Source organism: Synchiropus splendidus, chromosome 7 (genome assembly GCF_027744825.2).
Source record: "Synchiropus splendidus isolate RoL2022-P1 chromosome 7, RoL_Sspl_1.0, whole genome shotgun sequence".
NCBI classification, from domain to species: domain Eukaryota; kingdom Metazoa; phylum Chordata; class Actinopteri; order Syngnathiformes; family Callionymidae; genus Synchiropus; species Synchiropus splendidus.
The window spans coordinates 27,668,393-27,689,360 of NC_071340.1; the positions used below are offsets into that span (position 1 = coordinate 27,668,393).

At 47.5% G+C, this 20,968-nt stretch overlaps 1 protein-coding gene and 1 long non-coding RNA gene across 5 annotated transcripts; one reads left to right on the forward strand and one right to left on the reverse strand.

Annotated features, from left to right (window-relative positions):
• Nucleotides 1-304: 304 nt before the first annotated feature.
• LOC128762576 (uncharacterized) lies at nt 305-6,565 on the reverse strand. 2 transcript variants are annotated; one of them, XR_008415564.1, is made up of 3 exons: nt 4,333-6,565; nt 4,168-4,268; nt 305-3,264 (listed from the first exon to the last, which is right to left on the reverse strand). It is a non-coding gene; the product is annotated as an uncharacterized LOC128762576 (long non-coding RNA). The 2 variants fall into 2 exon arrangements; XR_008415565.1 differs by having other exon boundaries at nt 305-2,622; nt 3,165-3,264; nt 4,168-6,565.
• On the forward strand, nt 2,784-16,726 carry tmem161b (transmembrane protein 161B). 3 transcript variants are annotated; one of them, XM_053870911.1, is made up of 12 exons: nt 2,784-2,987; nt 7,450-7,482; nt 8,622-8,702; nt 10,512-10,609; nt 10,691-10,847; nt 12,135-12,286; nt 12,395-12,455; nt 12,536-12,676; nt 13,384-13,497; nt 13,997-14,171; nt 14,312-14,408; nt 14,471-16,726. In XM_053870911.1, the coding sequence occupies exons 5-12, from the start codon at nt 10,801-10,803 to the stop codon at nt 14,740-14,742; spliced, it is 1,059 nt and encodes a 352-aa protein (XP_053726886.1). In that variant the 5' UTR covers nt 2,784-2,987; nt 7,450-7,482; nt 8,622-8,702; nt 10,512-10,609; nt 10,691-10,800; the 3' UTR covers nt 14,743-16,726. The 3 variants fall into 3 exon arrangements, with proteins under 3 accessions (XP_053726886.1, XP_053726885.1, XP_053726884.1); XM_053870910.1 differs by having other exon boundaries at nt 7,450-7,553; nt 14,471-16,724; XM_053870909.1 differs by lacking the exon at nt 2,784-2,987 and adding an exon at nt 5,739-6,835 and having other exon boundaries at nt 7,450-7,553; nt 14,471-16,724.
• The last annotated feature ends 4,242 nt before the right edge of the window (nt 16,727-20,968 follow it).

Below are 20,968 nucleotides of genomic sequence, written 5' to 3' on the forward strand. Positions count from 1 at the left end.
ATGATTAAATAGAGACTGAGAGGTCAATAGGAAGCGCTTTCTAAAGAGATAAACACAATTGGAGCCAATATGAAAGAAGTTTGTTTGCTGTTTTTTCACGTGTGCATTTTGCTTCAGTGCGAGTGGAAAACAAACACTGTGTGTGTGGATTGGAAGCGTTTATGATGTAAACACGTAAGACAATACCAGCAGTGCTGCAGGCGCTTCTCATGAGGAGAAATCAGGTGGTCATATCAAAAGCATGTTTGGACTCATCATCCATTCCGGCTGCGACTGACTGATTTCCCGAGTCACACCTTCATTATTCTGTGAGATTTGCATGACGCTATCAAAGGTGCTGCAGCAAACACAGCCACATTCTCTCCTGGTGCTGAGGGTTGACACTTCTTTGGTTTGTTCTCGTTTCCCTCCTCGGCTTCGAGGTGAGCTGCTGAGATCCGTGAGTCACGTTTCCAACTGCACTTTGATTAATAAAAGAAGGAAACAATGTATAATGCTCAGCCAGAAAATGAATTGTGACATCCATCCATGAGTCCATGTGATTGACTCGGCGGAGAGTTTTTTTTATTTCCGCACCGTAATATTCTCATCATCTTTATTGATACTGTAAGGCATGTGAGTCGATAGTGAGAAGAACTGGGAGGCGCTGTGGAGATGTCATGTGGATGAAACATTCGCAAAGGGTTTGGAACTCTAACAGCACACTGAGGATCCTGGCTATTAGGTTTCATCTAAAAATAACAAGCCTGACTTCTTACAAGAACAGACAGCACTGCATAGAAAAAGTCACACCAACTCTGTGGAGAATTTCATCCGAACTGTAGCGCTGTGATGTGAAGCGCAGTTGGAAGAATGTACAGTATGAAGCGTCTTTCAATTATAGATGGAAAGTCAATCTGCGTGACATGTGTGGACTAACCTAGATAGCGAGAAGTGTCTCTGTAATGGCATCCATTTTAGACATTTTATTTTATTTTGTTGTTTTGTGTTTCGCCGGTTGCATCGTCATTGGCAGAGGCTTCCGCTTTCCACTTTGACTTGTCAGTGAGTATTGACGCTGTTTGTCGGTCAAAATGAATTTGGGATCATGAAAAATCAACAAACAAAACAGCTATGTTAAATATGTATATTCAATAAACCACTGAAGTATAGAAGTACAGCACTTTTTTTTCTTTCCACAGTGGACTCACCAAGTCAAGGTCCATATCTTGACTTTTGAGCAGCATGATATAGGAGTGTTTTATTTTATTCTTTATTTCGTTTGTGTTTGGTTTGTTACCATTATTTTACTGGCATTGCTGAAAGGCATCAGATGCCAAACCATACCATACTTTTTTTTAAAATTAGGAGTTGCTGACAATCTCACCATCGTTTTCTAACTTACATTATAACAAATAGTTATTAGTTTAAAAAAAAAAAGTGCTGGAGGGAAATTGTGTTCTGGTAAATTATACAAATACTAATTTCATAGATGGATTTGTCTGTTTTATTTTATTTGCAGGGGCGCATTGGGGATCTTCGTGTTATAGAAGGTATAGTTAATAATGAAGCCTTGAAAACGGAGTTGTCTTTTGACAGTTGTCATGCACTGGACTGACTAATCTCCGTACAGTAGTTTGCGTGTCAACTCGATCGAGTGTGTGACAAGCTTCCTGTCACGGAGTCTCACATGCTTGGAGAGCTGAGAGCGAGGCATGCTCAGGTCAGGACTGGCAGTTCAAGTCTTCTAGGGAAGTGTGCCCCCACACTGACTGAACTGCTCGACTGCCAACTTGACTTGAAATGGCCTCAGGTCGCAGCTGTGCGCACAGAAGTCCCCAGTGAGGAACATGACGCTGTACTCCCCGATTAATCCTGCACTGAGCAGTTTCTCATTTCTGTTGAAATACTCAGAGAGCGCTGTTGTGTAGAATGATTTGGAGACCAAGTTAGTGTAGATACCCCGAGAGGAGACACGGGGAACATGTCGGACGTAGAGGAAGCAAGAAGGTGAAGAGGACAACAACTGATCACGTGACACGTGAGGACACGAAAAGGACAGGTGCGAATAGGGAGGACGCTCTGAAAATGGCAGGCATCACTTTCATTCCACAGCTCAGACTAGTGAATACAACACTGCTGACATTTCCCATTCAGTGATGGAGAGGAGTTCATGTAAAACTGTAACTGTTTCCTGGAGAACTGCTGGACTTTGTCAGGGCCGAGTTTACAAGCCTCAGACCTGGCCAAAGCAGCATGATGTTAACAGCCATAAAGAATGTCGTCCAGCAGAAACTAGCGACTTCTGTCAAAGCGCATGAGCGCGAGTGTGAAGGAAGCCATCGATGACATCTGAAACAACAACGGTCAATGTGGCTCCGTTACGCGTCCATGGAAGTCACCAGAGCCATACATTGTTGGTGTGAGTGCATCTCATTGGAACAAAAAAGCATGTCAAATAAAGAAACAAATGACGCTCTCTAGGCCCCGAAACTTCCCCAGAGTGACGCAGACTACTTCTGTTGACATGTTTGTTATCGCTCAGCTTTCGATGTCTGGGATCCACTTCCGTTCACTGGTCCCGCAGCCTCTTGTTGCGCTTTCATGGCGCCTGAGAGAAATTCCACAGTTTATGTTGTGTATCTGAGGAATATATGAAAATGATGTCAAACAATATATAATTCATACGTTTGCAATGCATCATCAATACAAACATATTAGTGGAGTCTAATTCTAGGCAAATAACGTCGCGTTTTTTGAACAGGCGCTTTACTAGGCAGCTACTTTCCCAGGATTCTGGCATGACCTCTACTGCTAGTGAGTGACAACACGGTGCGCGATGATGTGACCCGTCTCTGTGCAAAGATGGCAACAGTTTGAATGAGAACACGCATTGTTTTGTGTTTTACTATAACCAGAAGCGCTTATGTGCTCCTCGTCGCGCGACTTCGGACTCGGGGAGCTCAGTGTTGTCGGCGTGTGTGCTTCAGCTGCACTGCATCAAGATGGTGAGTGTGACGCTTCTCTCAGATAGATAGATCTGTCACTCTGTCGCGAGTGTCAGATTAGGTGCGTTTGTGAAGGTGCTCATTAGCCCTTGTTCATGTTGAGGTACGCTGCTCCGTGTTAACTCCGACACAGGTTGGCTTGCGTTAGCTTGTTTCCCCAGCAGGTGCTGAGCTAACCGGTGCTGCCCGCCAGCGCGCTCATCCGCCCTCAAGTGATCTTGGCAGCGACGCCTCCAGACTCTGTGGAGGGTCGTCATTAGAAAGTGTGCCTGTCCACCTAGCAAGAAAGAGAAGCGTGTTTAATCCAGGCGTAATCACGCCAAGCATGACTGTCATCTATTTGATAGCAGGGTGAGGCCAGGGATGTATGCCCCCAGAGACCCGTGGGACCTGCCCTGGCCCATTCGTAAGCTTGGAATTCTGTTGGACATTCATGTCGCCAATATTGTGCTTGGATGCATGAACTTGAACAGGAAGATTGTGTTTGTCAGACCTGGTTTTCCCACATTGGCTGCGCTGTACATGGCAAGTGAGTTGGTGTCCTGAAACTACCAATACATATCCCATACATTTGTATGATGCACTTCCCTAGCACACAATTTCACCAGGTCTGTGTCGTGTGGCGCAGCAGACGCCTTCATGTTAGAAAAGGGGCCTGGAAGGTTAATGAGTGTCATTAACCAGCGCTCCTCAGAGCATTTGAGATGAGCCTTGACCTGTGATTGACCACTACGCTTCGGTGCAAGGAATGCTCCCAAGACCTCCCCCTTTTCTGTTATCAGTGGTGGGCCCCCTGCCTAAACTACAAATTGCTTCACACAAACATTAGGTACTTCATGTCTAGGGCCGTCCCAGCCAAGATGAGGGTTAGTGCTCACACTTGGTGAGGTGCTGAGACTCGCACTCTATCGGTTAATTCTTGGTGTGTCATCCAGTAAACCATCTTCTTGTCATTCTTTGGCCCCACAAATCACCAAACAAAAGAAGGGAAGAAAGCTTTGTCCCTCTTAGGCCTTATGGCTCCCTCTTCGTGAAGTCTCGTCTTCATGCTGAATATCATTGTTCTGACCCCTGCTACATGGTCACATCACACATTTATGGACCTCACTGTCCATACACCAAAGGTTTGAGCCGCTAAGAGCAGCAGGTGACGTGAGAGACCAGATGAGCAGCCTCTTACTGTATGTGATTATCTCATGTTTGTTGTGACGGCCAGGTGTCAGAGTCAGAGATACTTTGTTGATAGCCAGTGGGACACGATAATGTTGTGTAGCCTGACATCTGGAGAAAGACATGGTGATTCATGGTGGACTCCTCAATATTCTAGAATATCTGTCCATCTTACAGTGTTGTGGTTTTGTAGCACTGTCCACGTTGAGCTGCAGCTTTGGCAGAATCCTTCTCTACAACATCAGCACGCAGTCCAGCTCCAGCTTCTGTTGGCCTGGTCTGTTAGCACCCTGTAACACAAGTCTGCTGGCATGTACAGTAGGCTGGTGAAGTAGTGATGCTGGGGTTACTGGCTAATAACTAGTGATAATCTCTCAATAATCTCTGTCTACCTTACTGATTGGTCACTGAAAATGTACAATTGAAGAATTTTAATTTTTTATTATTATTTAATTTTTAATATCAAATGCAGATAATGCATCCTGATAATGCATCAGCCATTTCTTAATTTAATGGAGAATAAAAGAAGAATAACAGAATAAATAAGCTTTTCCTCTGCCGTCGTTGGTGAGCGAACCAAGGCCCACCAACCATTACATTCTCTCACGAACACCATTGAACTACTGTGGTGAACTGCAAGTGTATTGCCGTCATTTTAAGAAGAACCTTTTTATGCCAATGAGTTTACATCAATGTGGCTGCGTCTTAAATGCCAGCAAATGCTTTTCATCCACATTAAGTGCATGAATCATTTTGGAGAATGAAACCCTGAACAACAAGAACCAGTCTAAGATCTTAATCTCCAGTAAGACAAAACAAAACTGTGTTTACCAACAGCTCTTGTGTAAAAAGTCTTTGTTACCACCTTAACCACTCACGTAACCCCTAATTGTGTAGTCCATGTGTTTTTAGTTTTGGTTTCAGTTTAGGTGGGAAGAGGCTTTTCGGCGTGGATGTCAGTGGGTTAGCACGTTGAACCAAATTTGGAAGGTTCTGAGGTTCTTCTAGGACCTGGATGTTCAGTGCGTCTCAGTAGCCTGATGCAGGCTTTTAGTGCCTGGAGTTTTGGAAATGCCCCGTACTGAAAATTAGATGCTGTGGACAAAATGCCCTCAAGATGCCATGTTTTTCATCCTAATTTCGCTGAATATGATCTAAGTTTTCAGATTGACCCTAAGTTTGCATTGAGAGCATGGTACCACTGTTGCAGTGAAGTGCTGCGACCTGGCCTGTCACGCTCGACGGCACAGCGGCTTAGGCAACATTGCACCGTCATTGAACAGTATGGAAAGATATGAATCAACATTTTTTGCTCAAAGTTTTCCCTTTGCTGCTGCACTGAAACACTGAACAAAGAATATGCAAGCTAGATGGCTAGCTCCGCCGGTTTAAAAAGTGTTTTGCTGCAATGAAGACATTTTATGCACTTTTTTAAAAAATTATTATTATTATTGTTTTGTTCTTTTAAATGATGTTTCATTCATCCACTAAATTGCTTAGACCATCTCCTACTTTTTCCCCAAAACATGTTTGAAAAGTGAAACAATTAAATCCAACTAACTAGTGCTGGATGTTAGGGCAGTCTTGAACTACCACCACGCCCCCCCCACATCATACAAATTACATTTAGTTCGGGTGACGGGGGCTCAAACAGAATGGGTGAGATAGGAGAGTTCATGCTGGTTCAATTTCCCTTGGCCAGAGTCTCCCACCGAGTGGTTGGTCAGACGCCAAGGCAAGCAAATATACAGGTACCTTTTGACCTACATAGCTGGACCACAACAGACTTTTCTGAAGGTCTTGAGTCTGGAGATGGTGTGTGGTGTCACGTCTGAGCAAGGATAATTCCCAAATTAATAGAGCCCTCCCTCCCCGCTGTGGCTGGAGAAGAGATATTGATTTTAGATTCTGGAGCTGGCCTCACGCCGCGCTGCGTGGGATTCGCATGTGCGACTCCCCCTCCGTGTCTAATGTACCCCTTGGATCAATCTAGACCTAATGTATGTCTTCCTCTGATGTCAGCCCTGTTTTGTTCTAACGTCAACTTACTACATGTTGATTTCTTTTCACAGTCAGAACGTGCTCCAATGCTGCTGACGTTTTTGGCATAAGTCTGTGACGTTGAATTCAGCTTGCCGCTTCATTTGTGGTGCCACAGACACATCCAGAGACCCTTCTGTCATTGTGGAGGAAAAAGAGCAAAATGCAGCATGATCACATTGATTTTGAGGTCTTAAGCTCAAGTGAATATTGATCTGGGCTGAAATTGAAGCCCTTTTGTTGATGTCTTTGGTGCCTTCAGAAGTCGCGATGGCAATTGAAGTGTCCTGCTAAGTAGAAATTGAGAAAGATCTTGCAACGTTCTGTAACTGTTCATCAGTATCCGTCTTTTTGCTCTTTTTTCCTCAAAGTTGGGATGCAATCGTTGGCACTAACTTGGAGTTACTATTATATGCCTTATATTTTTCCTTTATGTCCTTTAATAGATGCACTTTGAAAGGTTCCTAGTAATGTTCCTTCAACATTGCTGTGTGATGCTGTTAAATGATGTGATTATAACCTTTGAACTTGTGTATAATTGCGATTTAGTGACTTTGCTGGAAGACGGCATGATATCTATTCTTCTGATTACCAACTCTCAATCAGCACTTCTCTTGCCGTGTCACCACCAACATGAGGTCACTCTGTTCTGGCACATTGAGATTTGCAACATTCCTAACATCCCATTTCTCCCAATCTTATTGTATGAAATGCTGAAGTGATTCAACTGGGCACTTTTGTTATCATTCTTCATTCTATTAAGTCTTGTTCATGCCCAAATGTGGTTTTAAAAAAAGAGAGTAATTGCTCATTTTTGCAAGTAGATCAACCAAAAAAGCCTTTGAATTGATTCTCCTGTGCTCTGAATGACGGCTGAGACTATTCCGCCGTGCTTTCAGCATATAATCTGTTACCTCTATTTGGTTGGATTTTTTTACCTATTTATGTATGTGATCTTCAGTATGACTTGCCGATGACTCGCACTGGCGCTACCAGAGGTAGTGGCACAAGGTTCACAAAGTGTTTGTTGAAGAACCAAAGGGAAAATATGTATTACTTTTTTCAGGGTAATGTTGACTTCAAATTATTTTTACTGTTATTAATGAAGGGGATTGTAAGTCATTACCATCTTAACATTTTATATGAATGTTTTAAGTAATTGCCAGAAAGATGAACACGTGTATTTCTAGTTCTTTTAAGACTGTTTGCAGCTTAAATTTGATTTTTAAATGTCCTCTCTTCTTCTTCACAGGGTGTGATTGGCGTGCAGCTGGTGGTTACCATGGTAATGGCCAGTGTAATTCAAAAAATCATACCTCATTATTCGTTTGCAAGATGGCTACTCTGCAGTGGCAGGTAATTTGGACTTCTGAACATGCTCTTTCAGACACATTTCCTTTTCAAAGTGTGATGCTTTTAATCCATCAGTTTATTTGCCTTTTTATTTTTTTTCAAAGAGAGGGAAAAAAACAATGCAGCTCCAAATGTTTGCTGGGATGTTCAAAGTGGTTTGGGTAGGAGACGAAACAGAATCTCTAAACCGCAGTCCAAGAAGACATGAAAATATTTGGATGACCTCAGAGAGCTCAGGATGAAAAGAAAGTGTCCGCCTTCTTGCCTCTAATTAGTCACACATATGGTGGGGCGGTAAACAGCTTTTCGGAACATGCTCAATAATTCATTCTTGTTTTCAAGGCATCGTTGAACTATTTCTTCAGGACTTTGGCCCAAAACTATAAGGCCGGGAGTATGTTCTGTGTGTAGCCTCCATAATTAAATCAGCGTCCAAGTGCAGACACAAGCTGCTCCTTTCCACGTCCTTTGTAGCTCTGTGTTTTATTCAATGCCATTTCTATGAACATATGTTTTCCAGACCTAGTTAGGAAGGATGCCTGTTATATTAGTCCTGAAAACCTCCTTTTAAATTAGGGCTGCTTTTTCGTGCTTGGCCTTGCTGTTGCTGTAATGCTTTCCAACAGCATCTCGGGAGGGATCACTTAGGCCATAGCGTCTTTGTACGCGTACGTGCGTGCGTGCATGCATGATGCATTAGGACTGCAACAGATCGGAGCGGTGGCGACTCGACCGCCGCACTGTGAAGAGGTTCTCTGAGGCAAGAACCTGTCTTGTCAGCATCACACCAATGAAACGGAAAAGAACTTGAAAAGAGGTCAACACAGGCAGCATATGAGCTTAGTGCTGCTGCGTGAAGGTTTGTCTTGGAGTGAACAGATATCCTGAGCTTTTAATTGAGTGTGTGAATGCGTGGTCATTTGTGTGCCCTGCTGTTGACCAACAAACTGCCCCGTGTGCCTCATGCCCCCAGTGGACTCTTGCAACCCCATTAGGGAATGAGGTTGCTCAAATATGCTGCTGGTAAGTGTGTGTACAAATGAAAACATACTCTGTTTATCCTCTGCGCAGTCTTCGATGGTACCAGCACCCAACAGAAGATGAGTTGAGGACTTTGGTCGGGAGACAGAAAGGTCCAAAGAAGAAAGACAGGTATGTTGTTGTTTATGACAAATAAATGTTTACGCAGGCTGTCTGAAGAGAAAAGGGAGGATTTGAATTTGTCATCATTTGAGAAAAAATCACTTTTTTTTTTCCATAGCCAGTATTTTAGGTGGTAGTACACTAAAAGGATGTCAGAGATCAAAGCGCCGTGCCTTCAATTTGGTCAAAAATCCAGCTTTGATGGAGGTGGATTATTTAGACCGTGTTGAAAACCATATGCCAAAGACATGAATATAGTGTCCTCTTTGTACTCTTTTAAATTGATGTCACGACTGAGTGTTAATCCCTACCATCCCACACGGTGTTGTGGTCCCAGCTCGTCTACAGTGCCATAGAATGGGCCTTTCTTCGAGCCGGTGTGAGGCTAGTCGGTGTTCTCAAACACCACATGTTCAGTAATCCCTTGCAGAAAAAGATGGGCCACTGTCCTTTTGCCAGCTCGTGCCATGCAGCTCCCTTCTTTTTGTCATTGCTCTGGCTCCCCCAGTCAGGGGTGAAGCTGAGCCCCCGTTTTTTGTCAGGTGCCTCCGAGATCAAATCTGCACAGGGCATGTTTGGTCCAGCATTCTTTCAGGGGTATTGTCCTCTGAATCCAGACGACACACAGGGCTGAACAAACAAATCCCACGACGGAGGAGGCCAAGCCGACAGTTCGTCAAGGCTGAAGAATAGCTCTCAATTCACCTGCTGTTAGCGACTTAAACCGGACCCAGACCGCAGGCGCTTGGGACCAATTTATCCCTAATGCTGCCTCCCGAAAGTCAGGGTCAATAAGTACAGTGACACTGCAGGTGGTTTAAAACATTAATAGTAGAAGCACAGAGGCATGAAGCTGCTGTTTTTACTGCAGTCAACACGCGTTTTTTACCTGTCAATCACCATCGTCAGTCATATTGTCGCCTTATTTACTGAAGCTTAGGGATCATACAGAAATCCACCTTCTGAATAAAGAACACTCTCTTAAAAAGTATCGCAGTTTAAATAATGGCACTGCACTCTTACTTGAAGCTCATTTGAGGTTTCAATCAGCGTTGCTTGGAGAGAATACATCCTGGCCAGTGAGAGCACCAAACCCACCTGTCCTGGTGTTGCTCCACGTTACTAGCCAGCTGGCAAATTCACATGCCATGCCATGCTCATGAATGAGAGCGGCTCAGTGCAGCAGTATTCTGTCCTGTGATGTGCACTCTGGGTGCATCGTATTCTTTCCCTTAGTCCGTGTAAACTCTTCCAGCTTTGTTTTCTTTTTAAAATGAAAAGAATTTTCTCAGAGTTTTTGTGAACCACTGACATGCTGATATTTACTTTAGTATTGTAAATGATTATAGTTACATTATTGAACAAAGTCATTGCTCATTTGCTATAATGGTGCTGCCACAATAAACACTGTACTTTTTCTGGACTTCAAGTTACAGTTTGTGTCCAAGGTTTCACAACTTCACAACAGATGCAACTTGTATATCTATAACAATGTAGAATTCTGCATGGTGTCAACTGTTATTTTACACTGACTGACCAAAGAGAAAATATGTCCGTGATGCGCCCTGATGATCATGATGTTTCTGCCCCACCACGCGTCGAGAAGGCTGTTCTCCAGGCCAGAAATCTGTCGTCATAAGTGATTCACAACAGCAGGATAATGATGCTTTGATGTATCATACAAGTGTACACAAAAAATGTTGCAGAAATAGTTCTTTTTTTCCTATTTCATGAAGACTGCTTCAACTTAGTCTGGAAAATATTGAAGGTGTTGCCTACAGCAAAACATGTTTGAAGATAAACACTGTTTGGCTGCAGGAAGTACAACGGTCACATCGACAACAAGCCACTGACGGTTCCTAAGGACATCGACCTGCAGCTGGAGACCAAAAGCATCACAGAAGTTGACACATTAGGTATCCCTGCAGTGCAAGACCTGCTATTCAGACCATAAATACTACTTGTTGCAATTGAATCTGTCCTTGTTTGCCTCGCAGCGTTGCACTATTTCCCAGAGTTCCAGTGGCTGGTTGATTTCACATTAGCAGCAACTGTGGTCTACCTGATCACAGAACTCTACTACAGCGTGGCTCAGCCCTCTGGAGAGATGAACATCAGCGTGGTCTGGTGCCTGCTGGTGCTCGCCTTTGTTATGTATCCTTTGAGTTAGCCGTCTTTACTTTCCACTCGTCTCCTATGCATTTACTTCCTTATTTTTCCCGTCTTTGACGTGTGAACGCCGGCTTTTAAGTGCGTCCACGTTTCTGTTCTGTCCCTGCAGCGGAGGTCATAGGTTAACGTTTATTTGTCTAGAAGGGGACGACATCATTTCAGCTTGATTGCTGTGAATGCAGGCGCAGCGGAAGGAGCTTTAAAATGACTCCTCGAGCTGCTGGTGGCTTTGCTGCCACTGCCTCCGCATCCAGCTGCTATTCCGCTATGCTGAGTGATGGTTAAATGATATGCATTATCCTTGCCACCGAGTGCCGGAATCAATCTATCCAGAGCTCCTGGTCAACCCAAGCCTACTGTGGTCAGATGGTGTGTCATTTCCTACCTACATCCAAGATTAGATGCCCAATTTTCCCGGCCCAACAAAGTGATGGGCTACGGGCGTGTGAAATAGGACTATGAAGATGAGGGAATATGTTGCTTCAATATATGTGTTAATGGAGCGCTGGATTTCACTTTTCCTATTTCCCTGGTGATGACATGTGAAAGGTTCGCCCTGGAGATCAGCATTATGGCTCTGCAACCTTCCTGTTAAGACTATAGACCAGTCCCCGTGGCCTCACTCGCTTGTTTATTGAAGCCTGTAAATATGAATAAGACCGCCGGTCGGTCTGTAGCTGAAGCTGTACTTTAAACTCTATTGTATGTAACTGTCCAGTAGTAATAGGTCTCGTTTTATTTTCTAGAAAATGAGCTGTATGTCACAGTCTTGTGCTGCACAAATGTTCCTGGTAAAAGGGGTCTCAGATTCGGGTGTGAGAACCAAGGTGGCTATTCAGAGTTAAAATGATGCTATTTTTACCATTTACCGTGAAGCTAATATGAACCAATGGGAGCCATTTTGTTTTGCACAAAGTGCGTCTTCCGCTTCCTCCTGCTGCGCAGCGTTGATTTCCTGTCGAGAGGTTCTTAGATGTTCATTTCCACTTAACGGGTGCAATTCAAGCCCCTCGCAGACGCCGTTCATTTGTCCTCGATCCAGTCAGAACATGTAGCTGAAATTGCAGTGGACAGGTGCAAACTCAGTGAGTTTGAGTCATTATATCCAGTCATTTTATTTATTTTTTTGTTCCGATGATGCAGAGTGATAAGTAAAATAGTGGCTGAGAACTTATTTCAGTTGCTGTTTTCCCCCTTGAGCGTTTGCAAGGCTGGGGATGTGCTTGATGCTCACCGTGGGCCCGAGATTCCTTGACTCTGACTCTACAGTAAAACCCTTTTCTCTCTAACGTACCACTACTTCAAGTTGGAGGAGGGAGGCGAGCGCTCGCTCTGCATTACCTTTGGTTTTTTCTTCTTTGTCAAAGCCATGGCCATTCTCATCATCACAGAGAACTACCTTGAGTTTGGTCTTGAGAGTGGTGAGTGCTTCATTTAGTCGTTGAACTTAAGTCGACCTTATTCAGGAATGGAAAAAAGAAAATCCTATTTCCCTTGAATTAAGCAGGTCATTTCTCCTCTCCTCGTAGGTTTTGCTAACTTTTCTGACAGTGCGCTTCAGTTTCTGGAGCATCAGGGTTTGGAGTCACAGTGAGTAAATGAGTGGTGGCAGCTGCCTCTGCGTGGTCGCTCAACGTGCCCTGTTGATCTTGTTGTTTTCTCTCTGACAGGGGTCCCATATCCAAACTCACTTTCAAGTTGATTCTTGCTCTTCTTTGTTCCCTCATCGGCGCGTTTTTAACCTTCCCGGGTCTGCGTTTGGCCCAGATGCATTTGGATGCACTCAATCTGACTGCGGGCAAATTTACACAGTGAGTACAATATTCTCATATATGCCAGGGGTTGCCATGGCAAGTCATCCTCCTTTCTGTCCTTGCCCTATCTTGGCCGTCCTCCCAAGCCACACCTGTCCTCTTCCTGTCCCCAGTCCATCTGTAACTTTCCTGTGACACGTCCCTTTCACTCTAGCTCCTCCTCCTTTCCCTCAACACAGATCACCATATCATCTGCAAACATCATTGTCTTTAAATGAATGTATTCATCAAATATAAGTGGATATTTTTGTCCTTCTAAACACCACATGTAACATGTGGGTGTGTGTGTTCACCTGTTGGTTTGGTCCTGAGACGTGCCGTTCACGTGCTCCAGCTTCACCGGCTGATCAGTAACCCTCTGGTTCTGCCTGGGAGAGATGACTCATGATGTGTTTTTTTTTTTTTATTAGAAAACAGGAGCTGTGAGTGAGAATGAATGAAACTGAGTCTTTCGTCAACATCCTTCTTAAAAGAGGCTTTTCCTGATTGTGTTTACACTGCTGTCCATTTAAAACAGGCAGTGCAGGACTCGATTCTATCAAAACAGATAGATTTCTGTAGCATGATCTGCAGTGTTGGTGTCAGCTAGATATAGGTACAATAGCTTGTTCCACTCTTCCCTGAGCCGCGGTCCGCGTTGGTGGAGGAGCAGGTGCTGAGAACATGGGAGCGAGTGTTGAATTCCTCTCTGTCGACTTTTCCAGAACGTTACTTCACATCAACTTCCTGTCTCCCCTCATCATGGTCCTGCTGTGGGTGAAGCCCATTACCAAGGACTACATCCTGAATCCCACTCTGGGAAAGGAGAGCGTGCCTTTGTAAGTACCAGTCGGTAGCGCGTCTGTCGCTCAGTCATCCGGCCTCGGCTGCGTTCACCTCTTCACCGTCACGTCTCCACACATCCCAGCGCCTTCATCTTTAAGTAGCATGTGTGGTGGACAGGAGGCTCGGCCTCTGCTTTGACATCAGTCCAAGCAATGAGCCGTGAAAACGAATGGAATTGTTGCTTTTCTGCTGGAACAGGAACGTGAACAAGGCAGCAGCAGTCGTGAAAGTGGAATATTGGCACTCTGTGTTGGATTCTTCTGGTGGGAGAGCATGTGGTGTCCAGTGAAAATGGGCTTGTAAACACATCAAGTCAGGCCTTTTGATATGAACAGGGCTCGGCCGATGGCTGCCATCTTTGTGAGATGTCACCTGACCTGCCCTTGTTGATAACCGACCCGATTCAGTGGCCGTCTTGTCATGCGTCACCGCGCTCCGTCCTCCTCCTCCTCCTCCTCCTTCTGACTCATCCCAACTTCCTCTTGACCCCAGAATGGCTGAGCAGACGTACGACACGTTGCGGTTATGGAGCATCATCCTGATGTGCCTGCTGCGGCTGGCCATGATGAGGCATCATTTGCAAGCCTACCTCAACCTGGCCCAGAAAGGGATGGACCAGATGAAGAAGGAAGCTGGGCGGATCAGCACTGTTGACCTGCAGAAAATGGTCAGTCAAAGAAAACGCTTGTCAGTAGTTGTGTTGTGACGGCAACAGGCTTCAACGTTTGCCTGCTGAAATCCTCTTCTGCTGGGAATGTACATGGCATGGTGCCGCAGCACATCGCTCACGTCTTCCTCTCCCTCCAGGTGGCACGTGTCTTTTACTACTTGTGTGTGATCGCTCTGCAGTACGTGGCGCCGCTGGTCATGTTGCTCCACACCACCTTCCTGCTGAAAACTCTAGGTAGGTCTTTGTCTGAGGGTCAGAAGCACTGAGGCTAACTGAGGCTGGCCGCTCTTCTCCAGGTGGACACTCCTGGGGCTTCTCTTTTGAAGAAGACCTCCCTTGCACCCATGAAATGAACTCTGGAACAGAGGAGGCCCACACAGCGGCGGTGGGGTCGGGCGCTCGGGCGTCGGTGGCCCAGCTGTCGGTGGCCCTGGGAGGCCTGCGGACTGTCTTCAGCCCGCTGCTTTTCCGCGGCCTCTTCTCCTTCTTCACCTGGTGGATCGCTGCCTGCCTCTTCTCCACCTCCCTCTTCGGCCTCTTCTACCATCAGTATCTCATGGCGGCGTGATGTCGTCTGCCACGGAGCTCCAGAATGTTGGAGTCCTACTGTCAGTGCTTCCTCCACAGGTCAACTGTGAACTCTTGCCATAGTTTTTAATATGACGACTACCTTTTTTATTTGAGAGCAGGATTAATAAACTCTAATGACGTTGTGAATAATCGTGGAGTACAAATCGAAGGATGTGAAAAATGCTAATCTCTTGACTGACAAGCCAGTTGTTACTTGAGTTTGATTTCTTTGTTTGTTTGTTTTTATGCCGAGGCAGTGAGGGATTATTGCCCTGGAGTATCGGCAGACGCTCGGCACGTGCGTGACCTGTGCCATCAGGAGTCACATGACCCTCTTTGTGACTGTGTCTGCTCGTGCTCGCTCACCTCAGCACCACCACTGGACGGAGGCGTCGTCAGGTGGTGGTCGAGTGGTGCAATGTTTCAAGTTTACTGTCGGGAAATTGACCAAATGAGACTGAATACAAATTGGACTCAAACACTTCATCACGTTCCATGCGTTTGTGACTCGTCCCTCCCCACTTGTCTTTTTTTTAATTCTTATGCTGAGCCATTGTTTTTGCTGATGAAAGGGAGGGGCAGACTGAGGGTGTGTGTGTGTGTGTGTCCACTGTCTGAGGGCGTCAAGATCAAGTATCGGTGACGAGCTAATGCCTTTTTTCACCCCCCCGACCCATTTCCAAACCCTATTAACTGAAGTGTTCTTTGCGTCTCACCAGTCAGTCTGTGCTTTTCTTTTGCGCGTGACGTTGTGCCATACTTGTGTCCCACTGGCTGTGGAGAGAAGCGGACTGCGTTGAAAGGGGCCTTAAGATTTCTGTGAAAATCCTCGGTGGTGTTTGTCTCCTCACAGAGTCGCGATCCAGCGCTTGGAATGTACGACTCACGTTTGCTTCTGAAACATTTCAACTCTGCATCCAGAGCCGGGTCTTGGCTGAGAGTTTCCAACCTCAGCTGCGTCATATCGCTTCACAGTCTTAGTTTGTCTCTGAACAAAATGCACCTGATGAATGTATCGATCCTGCCTAACTTTGCGATTGTTTCCATTAAAAAGGCGCTTTCTCTGGCCGATGGAACCTGCTGTGTCCTGCGCTCCCTCTGTACGGTCGGCCTTGGTCAGGCACGCAGTCATGTTGTCCTTATTGTTTTCTATTTAAGAAAAGCTCTTTTCACAATCTTTTTCTAACGTTGTCAGAGAGCCTGGTGACTAAAATAGCTTTCTGAAAATGTTGCATTTCAATCATTCTGCAGTGTGCGTGTGTTTGTGAGAGAGAGAGAGGTCAGTGCTGCGGTACCTGGGGGAGTCCAGGATTCATGGGCCTTCATGGGCCCCTGGCGCTTATGTCAGTTTGTTACCGCTGAAAGTGTTTTTGCTGTCCAGTGAACTCACAACTCTTTTGGTGTATTTATTTCTGCTTTTTCCAGTTTTGTCTTGAATAAATTATGTTCTACGTTTGGACCTTTTTGAAGGATATAAAACCACTGACTTGTGTTTGACTGACTGAATTTTTGAAACATATTTAGGAGGCATCAAGGGACTGATGTTGGCTCAACCTTTAAATATCGTATTTCAGGTCAAGGGGCTTTTTTACTTTCCATGCAGCCAAAACAAAAGCTTTGACTACAGCTTCAAGCTTTGGTAGTTGACGTTGGTCTCAATGACAGTTGCTGTGAAGGACTCCAGACTGTTGCCCGTGCTGCAGTCGTGACCCGGAGCGTTGAGGGCTCAATACCGAGTCCAGACAGAGGCCACAGTGACTGAAGAAGTGAACAGTGCTGCGGAACAAAGGTCCGTCTTGCTTTCTTCCATGTGAGCCAGGAATGAAACAAGCGAGTGAGCAGCTGGGCCTCTGCCTTGGTCCCGCGCCCTCACTGCTCACAGTCTTGGTTCCATCTCTGTAGACTTGGTCTCAACTGGTTCTCTGGGTTGTGGCTGTGTTACTCAAGTCACGCTCGGGGCTCCACCGTCCTCCCAAGACCAAGCCTCACCCCAATGTCCTCCACGGCTTTTTCATCACCGTGACTTGATTCCATCATGGTGGGACTAGTTAGTGGACCTCCCCGTGCGATGCTTCTGCAGACCCTGCTGTGCCAAGGGAAGTCTTTGTCTGAGAAGATTCCTGTCGGCCCATGTGTTGGATGTGGTCTTGCAGCCACGTGGTCATGTTTCAATTCTGAACCCCAGCAACCTCCAGCTCTCAGGGTTCATTGGTGCTGGCCTTCTCCATTCCTGTTGCCATCTGGGGTGGTGGACCTGGGCGTGTCGGACCACACAAGGGGGCGACTCCGGGGTTGGCTCTGCTTATCTACCACTCAGCCAGTCATGCAGAACCAGGGTTGACTCGCCCTTGGCTCAGCCTCCCCCTCCTGCTGCGCCTGAGGCCCATATACGTGTCCTCCTCACCGACCGGCGCCTCCGTTTCCTCCTCTGTGCCAGAGCCACCGTGTTGGTTTGGAGTGTGTTTTGACTGTGGGCTGCTCCCCCTGCTGGATATATTGGTGAACATCAACGTTAAGAGTGTTGAAGCGTGTGATCAGAAGAACAGCTTCATGTTTGTACGTATCAGGAGCATGAATGGGCCTCGCGCTCAACAGCTCACACCGACATCGAACCAGTGGAGACGGCTGAGCGTGAAAAGGCCTGAACCTCGCGACAAACACAGAGTCAGCGCAGCCTCTTGTCTTCTGTCGGTGACGGCGGCAGATCAATGAGGCGCCACGCGACTCACCAAGCTCAATGACTTTGCACTGTCTGCCTGACTGTTTCCTCACCAACGCTGGGCTCCTTGGTGACGGCCGACTGGCATGACGGCATCCAGGAGGCACCTGTGGAAGTGCTTCACTTCTTCTCCGCGTGTGGGAAATAGATGAGTAAAACTTTCTACTTTTGAAGCGGCTCCTTCTGGGCCCCGAGGTCCCGAAGGACGGCGAAACATTGTGTCTCCAGTGTGTGGCTGCGTGGGTGAAGCCATGAAGCCCGTCCTTGTGTGGACCGGCCCTGGCGAAGGCGGTCGCTGGCCATCGGTTTTGTTCTCTTGCGTGGGGAAGGCGGCTCCTTCCTCTGGGAGCCACACGGGCCTCGAGTGCCTTTGTGGGCCGGCGCGGGAGAAACGGCCCCGGCGCTGCGCAGACAGATCAATAAGACAGCTTCCAAAACAAACGCAGGGAGAGGATCCTTTATGCCTCTGGAGTGGCTCCATTCAGCGGCGTCCCTCGCCAGCGCCTGAAGAGGTGAGAGGCTTCTAGTGGGCCGTGCTACAATGGCAGCCCGTCCCGGCCTGGATTGTGGGAAGGCGCCGCCTGAGTTCATGATTGACCTTGGACGCTGAATGGCGCCAAAGAGAGCACTTTACCCAGCCCGACTCCTCTGACCTGTTTTTGCAGCCACTTCCTCCTGACAATGATACACTGAGTCATGAGGAGAGAAGGTCCCCTGCTGGATCCACTGCCAATGACACGCCAGCGTCCTCCAATCACCGCCCAGGCAACGCAGGCAATTATCTCCTCATTACCATGACAACAGCAGGGACGCTGGCGCCGCCGCCGCCGGTGTTGTACTGTACACACACTTCGCGACAGCCTTGTGCCACAGCCATCACTGACTTTCTTTCAGAATACAACCTGATCTTCCCAGAGTCGGCCCTCTCCCATTGTTGCTGTTGTTGGGCTTTGACTCCTTATCCCAGCCCTGACTCAACATGGCCGCCGCGTGTTTCCTGAAGGAGCGAGCGCCAGCAAGACGCGGTTGGACTCCTCCTTCTTCAGAGTGACTTGTCTCTCTTTCACTCATCGGACGTTCCACTGAAACGGATGGAGAGGAACTCAAGGTCACCAGTTCTGACCCTCAGTCAGAACAGAACAAGTAAGAAAGAATATCCAACGATTCATGTATATGTCTAATTACAAATGGCTTTCATTGATTTATCTGTTTAGAAACGTATTGATGGTGATGATGATGATGGTGGTGATGATGATGATGATGGTGGTGACGATGATGACGGTGACGGTGACGATGGTGATGATGATGATGACGATGACGATGACGATGACGATGGTGATGATGACGATGGTGACGATGACGATGGTGATGATGATGATGACGATGACGATGACGATGGTGATGTTGATGATGAAGATGACGATGGTGACGGTGACGATGACAATGGTGATAGTGATGATGACAATGGTGATGGTGACGATGGTGCCAGTCAGAGGCCAGGCCCGCACCTGGTGAGGAACTGAGGGGTCTGACGTTGCTCCCCACTGTTGGAGTGACAGAGGATGAGCATCAGTGGAGGCAGTTTCCTCAGCGATCTCTGTCCTTCTTTGACAGCGGGCCGGTGCTGAGGATCCTCTGTCAGCGACGCACGCGTGACACGGCTCCTGCTGGCGCTGGTGACACGCACGCCGGCCCCCCACCTCAGGCCTCACGACCTCTCTCAGGTGGAGAGTGGGCACATCAGAGAGGCCCCGCCTTTCCCCTCCAGACCATGGCTACATGAAGTAAGGGATCACGGTGAACTTGCTCTTATTGCAGTCCTGGGCTCATTTGAGCTCATCCTCTCTTTCAAATGTGAATTTCACTGAGAACAACCAGCAGAAACGTGCCACACTGCTTCTGGAGTGGTATGGACCTGAAGGTTGCACCCATGAGCAGGTCCTGCTTCGGAGAACTGCCCCACTTGTTTGCACCAGCAAAACTATCCGGACATGATGTCGTTTCCATCTAAATCGGGTTGGAATTCCCTGAGGGACGATAAAGCTCTTCATCCACAGCGACTTCTCCATCTCACATGGCGGAAGGCTGCTGCCCCCCGTGACCCCTGACCTCTGGGTGCAACAAGCAGGAGCCCACGTTGACCTGAGAGGAAGGGGGCGGTCCCAAGGGAGGGCTGGCTCCCAGCTGCCCCCCGTCACACGTGCCTTCACTGGTGTGTGGAGGCGGGACAGAGAGAACAAGTACAAACAGCGCACACTTCTCTTTCATCTCACCCACCAACGGACTCGTCGTCCATGTTGCTCTGCACTGAGAGACCTCTATACAGCATTTGTAGCACACGAGACTGTTGCAAATCGATTCCTTTTACTCTCCCGGCGCTGGCTGGAACTAAAGTACCGAAGTAGCGAGCGAGCGCGGCCAAACGTGCTGGTCTGGAGGTTTTCCTTGAGGCAGGTGCGGCTCCTCCGTCACTGGTGGCGCCGGTGCTGTGTGGCCCAGACTGTCCTCTGGTGTCAGAGGTCAGAGCCACCGCCGGCTGCTGCTGCTGCTGCTGCTGAGTTTGGCCGGTGAAGACGGGAGGCGCTGCGAGGAACGTCTCTTTTCCTTTCTCTCTCTCTGTCTCTGGCACACGCCTCCTCTGCCTGGGCGCCTGGCCTTCTGCAGCACGTAACCTAGCAACTATTTAATTAAAATAGCATCAGCAGGCACGGAGGCTGGTGCCCTCCCTGCCACGGATTTCCTCCCGTCTCTGATCCGCTCCCAGCCAATCACAAGTCTCTCTTCCAGCTTGTTGTGCTTCCACGCTTGCACCGAAGGTTGCTCTCACACGGGCCTCTCCAGAGCAACTTCCTCTCTGTTGCCCTGAAAAACCACGTGTTGACGGCGAGACAGCGTGAGATGAGGGACTCCTGTCTTCACTTCTGTCACGTTTCACTCTTCCAATGGCACTTTGATGAAGGTGTCGCAGCGAAGAGCCCCATTCCTGGAGGGGAGGACGGACGTGAGTCCAGGTCCCTGTGCTTTCACGCGTCCGCCAGTGTTGACGCCTCGGCTCACTTGTGGCGTTACGGACGGGAGATTTTAGCCACGAGACATGGAGCAGGAAACTCACTGGTGCTGTGGTCCTGAGGCCCCAAACTGCAGCGCAACAGTTTACAATAGTGCGGCTACGTGGACTTCACAGGCCTCTGATCTTCTCACCGCGCTGAGGCTCGAGGAAACCTGACGTGTCTCAGAGAGAGAGAGCACTCCTGGTGCGTGGGAGCCTCAACGTGGTCCTTTGATTTGGGTTCATCGAGCTTGATACGTCATAGAAGGAAGTGAGAGCTGCTGAAACAAAGTGCAGAGAGACGCTTCATGTGTCCAGCGCCACGCTCACCACCACCGCTCTGAATGGAGCAGATGCTTCATCCCCGGTCAGTAATCCTGCTCTCAATTCGCTCTCATCACTCGCTGCACTTCTTGATTGATTTACTTTACAAGTGAACACAGTGGAGGTCTAACA

Excerpts from the sequence above, each read along its gene's own strand:
- tmem161b (XM_053870909.1), top strand. The coding sequence starts at position 6,644 with ATGCACTTTGAAAGGTTCCTAGTAATGTTCCTTCAACATTGCTGTGTG. Across the intron at positions 13,498-13,996 it reads GGAAAGGAGAGCGTGCCTTT|AATGGCTGAGCAGACGTACG; the intron begins GTAAGTACCAGT and ends TCTTGACCCCAG. Across the intron at positions 14,409-14,470 it reads CTTCCTGCTGAAAACTCTAG|GTGGACACTCCTGGGGCTTC; the intron begins GTAGGTCTTTGT and ends GCTCTTCTCCAG.